General features: G+C 37.3%; 1 protein-coding gene across 1 annotated transcript; it reads left to right on the top strand.

The window, feature by feature from the left end:
- Nucleotides 1–298: 298 nt before the first annotated feature.
- LOC101300919 lies at nt 299–4,269 on the top strand. Its single transcript, XM_004300945.1, has 3 exons — nt 299–1,097; nt 1,752–3,502; nt 4,057–4,269. The coding sequence occupies exons 1-3, from the start codon at nt 299–301 to the stop codon at nt 4,114–4,116; spliced, it is 2,610 nt and encodes an 869-aa protein (XP_004300993.1). The 3' UTR covers nt 4,117–4,269.
- Nucleotides 4,270–8,399: the final 4,130 nt, after the last annotated feature.

An 8,399-nucleotide genomic window follows, 5' to 3' on the forward strand; every position in this document is an offset into this window, starting at 1 on the left:
GTCGTTTCACCCTCGGGGACACCTCCCCACAAGCGGCCGACCCTGCCTTCCTCCCCTAAACCCATAAAAGCAACCCCCTCTTCCCCTTCACTCATCCAAACACAGAAACATCACGGAGCTCAACTCGGTGAGTCACCCCAACCCTCTCTTTACTGGGTTAGATTCGATACTCTTGTATGTATATAGAAAGTGTTAAAGCTTCAACCTTTTTGTTCTATTTGATTGCCTTGTAATTGTTATGGTAATTTCTTTGATTGGAATTTACTTTACAGAGTGGTAAATGATTATTTGATCAAAAATGGCATGCCAAATGATACATTCATGGACACTAAGTGGGCTTGTTGGTGCATTTCTTGATCTCTCAATAGCCTATATGTTGTTCTGTGCTTCTGCTCTTGCTTTTTTTACATCAAAGTTTTTGGATTTATTTGGATTAAGTCTCCCTTGCCCTTGTGATGGGCTGTTTGGGAACCCCAAGAACAATTACTGCTTCCAGAAGCAGTTAGTGCAGGGCCCATCTGAGAAGATCGGCCGAGTTCAGTTGCAGCTGAAGAGCAAGTTCCCTTTCGATGTAATGTGGAGTGGAGACCCACATTTGCATGCGAAATGTAAGTCTGATCATGAGAGTGGGCACTTTGAGTTTGAGGGTGATGCATCATGCAGCTCGTTTTCGGATGGGAAGGGGTTAAGTGGGGTTGGGAGAGGTTCTGTTTCGGGGAATGAGCAGAGCTGTGAGTCTGGTGCGGTGAAATTGGAAGAACGGTTGGATCATAAGGGAAAGAAGGTTGGTGGTCGAAGGCCAAGTCATGGCCTTCGTAGGTGTCGCACGGGGGCCTCTGTTGATTTTGGAAAACTATTTTCGGTTTCCTCATGTGATGTGGTACAGTCGGATTCCCAAGACATGGTTACACCTATCAATTCAAGAAGGCCATTTCATGGTATGCAACGCCGCCGCAAGGGATGTTCTGTTGATTATGCGAAGGTGTTTTCTGTTTCACCATATGATATGTTTCAGTCGGGTGCAAGAGACATTGCTAATCCTCCTTCCAGCTTAAGTAACGTGGGGAATCAGGGTGCTGAAGTTCCTTCCAGTTCAGGTGTGTTTTTATTGTCCTGTAGTTTAGTCTTTCTTAACAGACTTTTTGCATTGAATTGTTTGTTCAAGCTCCTTCTCAAAAAAATGTTTATTCAAGCTGACAAGTTAGTCATGTTAGTGCTATTTTAGGTTTTTGGATGTTAGTAAAAGTTCTTCTTTCTTGTACTGCACTTCTTCACTTTCTAAGCAGTTTATTACTATTATGTAATTACTTGTTTAGACTTAACAACAATAACCTTTTAGAGATGAAGTGGGAAATATAAGATAGCACTTTTATGACTTGCCTTATATATTTCAGAAAATAAGTGGTTGCACATGTAGATTAGGAACCCATTGCATATTTGAGGTTCCGGCCTTTCCTGATATTCAGAAAAGGACCCATGTAGTAATTGAATTTCGTTGTCATGTCTGCAAACATTTAATGCAGAGATATTTGTTACATATTTTTGCAAATAACAAACAATTGCAGTATCTTCCAACTTAATAAAAAGCATGAGTTTCGAGGTACTTCATGGCTCAGGCATAAGTCCCATGTTCTTTAGAATAATTTGTTGTTGTAAATGATCCATTAGTTCTTGCAGAACTACATCATTACAGGATGTCTGGATATATTATGCTGATGTTTCTTTATATGTGGATGCTCATGTTATGTTAGATGGCATGGAAGCTCCGAAGCCAGAAAGAGTTTCGCGGCTTGAGTTGAATGAACATGTTGGTAAAACTAAATCGATTGAGAATGATGCTTCATCTGTTGAAAATTTTGGAGCCAATGAGCATGAGAAGCCAGCGTATGATAGTAATGATAAAACTATGGTTCGGGTGTTGGAACAAGCACTAGACGAAGAGCATACTGCCCGCACTGCTCTCTATTATGAATTGGAGAAGGAGAGAAGTGCTGCTGCTACTGCGGCGGATGAGGCCATGGCCATGATATTGCGTCTGCAAGAGGAGAAGGCATCAATTGAAATGGAGGCAAGGCAATACCAGAGGATGATACAGGAAAAATCAATTTACGATGCTGAGGAAATGAATATTCTCAAAGAGATCTTACTTAGGAGAGAAAGGGAAAAGCATTTCTTGGAGAAAGAAGTTGAGTACTACAGGAAAATACTCTTTGGAAACGATCAAGTTGATGATGACATGCATAATGTTGCTGCCACAGGAGCACAAAGTATTTCGCGGCTTCCAAGTAAAGAGCTGTTGTTGATGCTGGAACGGACAAGCGATTCAATTAGTGAGAAGTCAAAGTTGAAAATGGCAAATAGTACTTCAGATTATGGGGCACCATCAAGTGACTCACAAAACCGCACTCTGGATTTGGGGACAGAACTACCAGTTCCAGATTTGGAAGAAGGTGACTCTTCGAAGCAGATCGACATGCACTTGCTTCAAAGCGTTGACAGCCATTCACATATCTTAAATAATATGTATGAGATCAATCACAAGGTTCAAGAGAAGGGAATGGTGTCTGTGGATGAGAAACGTGTTTCTCAGGGAAAAGAGGTCCAGGTATTGAATGCTGAGGGACTTGAATTGGTTGAAAAAACTAATCCTCCTAACGAACATGAACTTGATGTAGCTGGTAGCAATGTGGATCAGGGAAGCAAAGATCCACTTAGCTCAACGCCCAATACAGAGCCTCATGTTCATGATGTTCATGTTATTGTTGAGAAGTCTGATTTCTATAATGAAAAGAGTGCTGAGAAAAGTGAACAGCTATTAGCAAATGCTACCTTAGATATTTCTGAAACACTTAAGAGTATAACAGGGTCGGGAACTGAGCATAAAGTGCACGGAGTTGGTTCAGACACGGGTAGTGAATTGTCAATAGTGGATGGCTCTCAAGGTAAAGCTTTACCTTACGATATGCGGAGAAATTCCATGTCTTCGGTCGATTATGAAAAATCAAAAATACAAAATAAACTGCACCGAGGTGGTCCAGACAAGACACCTAATTACATGAGGAGGAATTCCATGTCTGCAGTTGATTATGAAAGATGGAAAATCGACAACAAAGTGGAAAGAGGTAGTTCAGACACAGAACCTAAAGATGTGCGGAGAAATTCCATGACTGCAGTTGATTATGAAAGATGGAAAATGGGCAATAAATCTTTCAAAGGTAGTTCAGACACTTCGCCGTCACCTTCTGTCATGCGAAGAAATTCCATGTCTGCAGTTGACTATGAAAGATGTAAACTTGACAATGAAGTTGAGTGGCTTAGAGAAAGGTTAAGGATTGTGCAAGAGGGAAGAGAGAAGCTCAACTTCTCAGTGGGGCACAGAGAAAGGGAGAAAGTTCAGCGAAAACTTTTGGAAGATATAGCAAGCCAGCTCCAGGAGATTCGGCAATTGACCGAACCTGGAAAGGTCAAGTGCCAGGCTGCATTGCCTCCTCCATCATCTAAGGTATATACTAGAGTACTCGATAACTAAATGGCCTATCTTATTATATGTCTTATCTGCTAAGTGTGTTTTGTCTGTAGACTATAGTGCATTTTGATGGCAAGGTACTTAAATCTAGTAATCTCGTAGTTACACTATGTATGTTCTATACTTGGTCTGCGGCATGCATTTTTCTAGGTGGGTTTTCTTAGGTGTGTAGGTCTGTAGATTATACTCAATAGTTTCTTTCTATTGCAAATTAGATGAGGCAATGCGTGACACTGAAAAAAATAAAAAATAAAGAATTGAGGCAAGGCAGTTAATTTCTTTGTAGCTTAGGTAAATGATGAGATACAGGAGAAAGAATGGGCTATGAAGACTTCTTGCGGACATTTCCTTGTTTAGTTGCATCTTTTATGGACACTTCTCAGATCAGTATAATTTTTGGTGCTATTTTTGATATCATAATGTTGATTATGCCAAGTCCATTGTTCTGTCATTATCTTGAACTAAAGTGATTATCTTTAGTGGCTCTAGTTGATGAACAGTGGTCTGACAACTGAAACCTACAATTTCAGGTTATGTCAAAGAAAAGACGATGGCGAACTTTGTCTCTAGGAGTGCATAGAAGTACCTAACAGGGTAGGAGTGTTTCTCATACGAATGACAGCTGGGAAGCTGTTGCGCTCATTTCCAGACACTACAAGGAAGCTGTTTCACCTTAGTTACACTTGTAAATGTTTGTCCTGATCGTTTATGGGTCTTTTCCTTTTCAGTTACCTAGTTTCCCTTCATGCATAATAAGCAACGCAGGATCCATTTCATGTATAGAAGCATGGCATGTGAGATGGAAATTCTGTTATCGAACTGGACGAAAGCTGCATGTTAAATCAGATTCAGGAGAATGCTGGATTATCATGAGTAGTGAATAAGAGGTACATATTGGTTTTTTTTTTTTTTTTGACAGTCTGTATGACCATGTGATTCCACTTCAGAAACGAATTTTCGAATTTTGGAGAACAGTGTTGTCACTTGTGTTGTAAATTTTCTCTTATAAAGGCGGAAGAGTTTTGAATTTTCAGTTTTGATTTTCAACTTTCAATAAAGGCGGTGAACTCTTCAGAAAGGAATTTTCTATTAAAAATAGTGTTCTACATTTGGGTTTCCATGCAAGTGTTTGATGGAACTGAGGTATGTATATATTAGCTTGAAAATTTGGATGAATTCTGACTGATTACTTTTTTCCTTTTTTTATTTAAATTTTTTTATTTAAAAGGATAGTTGAAATTTCTGGTCCAATTGATGCTCATGGTCATGGGTAATGATCGTGGAAATTTATAGTGTATACTGTTGGCTTTATTAGTAAAGGAGTAAGACTCGGATGATTATGAAACTCATGCCACTGTTTTGGATAAATTGTTAGCATGGGAAGAAACTTTATGATGAACTGAAGGTGTCTTCTAATTAATCCGCATTTCATTCTCAAAGCTGAATACAACGCAAAGATCTCATCTACGACCAAGTGAGAATAAGTTGAGCCAACATAGAGGCAACCTGAATTTGTTTTCATGTGGAATTTCTTTTCTTAATCTGATAGGTAACTAGGTAAGTCTGAGATTTTTGTCCAAAAAAAGTTATAGCATTTTCATTACAAGAACATTTTATTATGACGCACAATCTGCTTTAGGATGCTGAAAGGCCTCTTGATTATTTTTTCACAAGTACGAGGCTATTTGCCTTTTCTGCTCTCTTTTTCTATAAACTGACCCATATAAGAAACATAGTTGAGAATGTCAAAACAGACCTGTGTTTACAACAGACTTCTGGTTTTTGACATTCTTAACTATGTTTCTTTTATACGCAGGCCAAATGGCCAATTGATAAAAGAAGAGGGCAAAAAATCCAAGTAACCGCACACTACTTCGTGAAAGAATCTTCAAGAGGCTTTTCAGCATTATAAAACAGAGATTTGTCATCATAAAATAGTCATTCTTGCATTCATAACAATGCTAGACCTTTATTTGCACAAAAGCTCAAAGTTACCAAGATTGTGAACACAAATTCCACATGAAAACAATTTCAGGTTGCCTCTATGTTGGACACACAAGTAAAAGAAGCAGACAATACAAGTAAGAAATACCCCAAAGACTACTTCACAATTAATAACTTTAAATAAGACAGAAAAGGACTTGTCTCTAAAGAAATTGACCATTTGCTATCTATAAGATCAGTTGATGAAGGAGCTGGTGATCAGTGAGCCAGAAGATAGAAAAGAAGGGTAACAGATAGAGAACAGATAAGAAAAAGGAAGAGAGTTGAAATATGAAAATATGAGGGTTGGGAAGTTATTATCAGTCAGGTATATGCCCTGCTCCTATTCATAACAGCTAGAATAATTCCAAGACAGGAAAAGTTGATTTCTAATACTTCCTAGTAACAATGATTCATAAGACAATCTGGAACATAAAATATTTCTAATAGCATTCTAGAATGAAAAACAACTAACAATAGCTATTCACCATCATCAATACCAGCCACTAAAGTTGCTGGCGAAGCCAGTGCAGTTAAAACAGTCATCATTGCCTCTTGCTACATCCATTGCAATTCCCACACCAACCAGTCACAATGTCAATATTTGGGAAATTTATCATCTGAGCAAATGTTATATGACAATACCAGCCTGGGAACCGAACTAATTACTTCAACGATTGTATTGTATTTGTACTTTGTCCTAGAAAATAATGAGTAGAGATCGTCAAAAGAATCATGTTACCAAATAGTACAATGTGTAGCTCTAGTCTGTTTCTATCGATGATTGAAAAACACAACAAAAGAAAATTGCATTATGAAACCTCTAGAAACCCCCTTCCCAGCTGATCTATCCCATAATCGGCCAGATGGTCTGCAACAAAGTCAGTGACAAAAAACTACTGAATCTAGTTGCGTGGCCAAGGGGAGGTTCGATGTGTTGCACCAAAACTTTAATTTTCCAATTGCAGGAGCTGTCATCTACTTGCAATCCCCTTCATTGACAACGTTCTTGAAATGGTGGATCACAACTGAACGAAGCCCTTCTCTCAAAGCTGGTGCTTCTGCAATCAAAACGCTAGCGTCACTAATGCATTTGCTTGCTGAAAATGTAGCTCTAGCTAGTTAGTGATCAGTATATCAAGAAATTTAATTTGTTACTCAAGTTTTATTAAGCAAAGAAACCATTTGTTCAGTAAAATGCAGCTCCTAATTAAGATGATAAAAACCAAAAAAAAGGAACAGACAATCTTAATTAACACTTACGAAGTTTAGGCTATGTGTCATCTTCCTTGTAATACTTCATAAACTTAAGTAATAATATACTGGTTGAGAGCCTCAATAATTCTACCTCTTGAAAAAGGAAAATTCTAGCTAGCATACATATCTGCATATTATGTAGATGTTTTTGTGAGTGTGGTGTGAATTAAATAGTTCATAAAATCTGATTTTGTCATGCAATGAAGACCACAAGATTGAACAAGGTTGGAATTCAGTGGTCTCCAATTGATCTGCATACAATACAGATCTGTATCATAGACAAACCCCTTAAGAAAGCATAAATAAGGAATTATAAATTTAAATTTTACATGGGGTCTATAAGAATTCTCGTATATGCATTACTTTATAAATTTAATAAATTATTAATTTAGCACGTTGTCCTTAAGTTGGGACCAACTAGAAATATTATCAAAGCGAAGTTATTAATTAATCGAGTATTTAATTGTCAAGGTTCTCACGTTAATTAAACATATATTTATATATATATATATATACACACACACACAAGGCCCTTCCAATGAGGGATTCATTTTTTTGTTCATTTCTAGGGATAGATCATTTGACGAACTTTTCGATCACAAAATCAAATCTCCACCATTCAGTTCATTGGGCTATATGAGTAGATCATTTATACAAATTTTTAGAAAATTTGGTGATCATTAAGTCATCCAAATGAGAGATTTATTTTTCATAATCTTGAACGGTATAGGTTTGACATTAGTGTTAAGTTTTTTGTTTTAATCTCAGCCATCCAAGCCCATTAAAAAACAGATCTAGTGGTGTGGACCTATCCCTAAAAATGACAAAAAATAGGGATCCCTCAATGGAAGGGCCTTCCAATGAGGGATCCATTTTTTTGTCCACTTTTAGGGATAGACCCACACCATTAGATCTGTTATTTAATGAGGTTGGATGGTTGAGATTAAAAATAAAAAGTTACACACTTTATATCAAACCTGGACCGTTCAAGATCATTAAAAATAAATTGAAGTTTTGAATGGGTTAACGATCACTAAATTATCTGAAAATTTGTAGAAATGATCTACTCATATAATCCAATGAATTGAACGGTGTAGATGCAAAAATTTGATCGGGAAGTTGGTGTAATGCCCTATCCCTAGAAATAGTCAAAAATAGGGATCCCTCGATGGAAGGGCCACCATATATATATATATATATATAGGAAGCCCTTCTAGTGAGGACCCTTAAGTTGAGGACTTGGTGAGGACTTTTCGGTTTATGGTTTAAAAGACCCAATTTTCGATCACATTTTGACATCTTATCCATTCAGTTTTTAGGTTTATATGAGTAGATCATTTCTACAAATTTTCACACAAATTTTCACACAAATTGGTGTTCGTTAAGATAACAAACTAGATCAAATTAATGGACGAACCAAATCTGTCAAATATGAACCGTTCAAGTTTATAATTGATAAATCACACTTATGAATGTTTTAATAAGTTTCAATATAGCTGAAAATTTAAAGAAATGATATACTCATAAATACCTATAAACTAAACGGTCAAGATGTAGATATAAGATCGAAAGGTGGGATAAGCTGAAAAGTCTTCACCAAGTCCTCAACTTAAGGGTCCTCACTAGAAGGGCT

This window comes from Fragaria vesca, linkage group LG5, assembly GCF_000184155.1.
Source record: "Fragaria vesca subsp. vesca linkage group LG5, FraVesHawaii_1.0, whole genome shotgun sequence".
Lineage (NCBI taxonomy): Eukaryota > Viridiplantae > Streptophyta > Magnoliopsida > Rosales > Rosaceae > Fragaria > Fragaria vesca.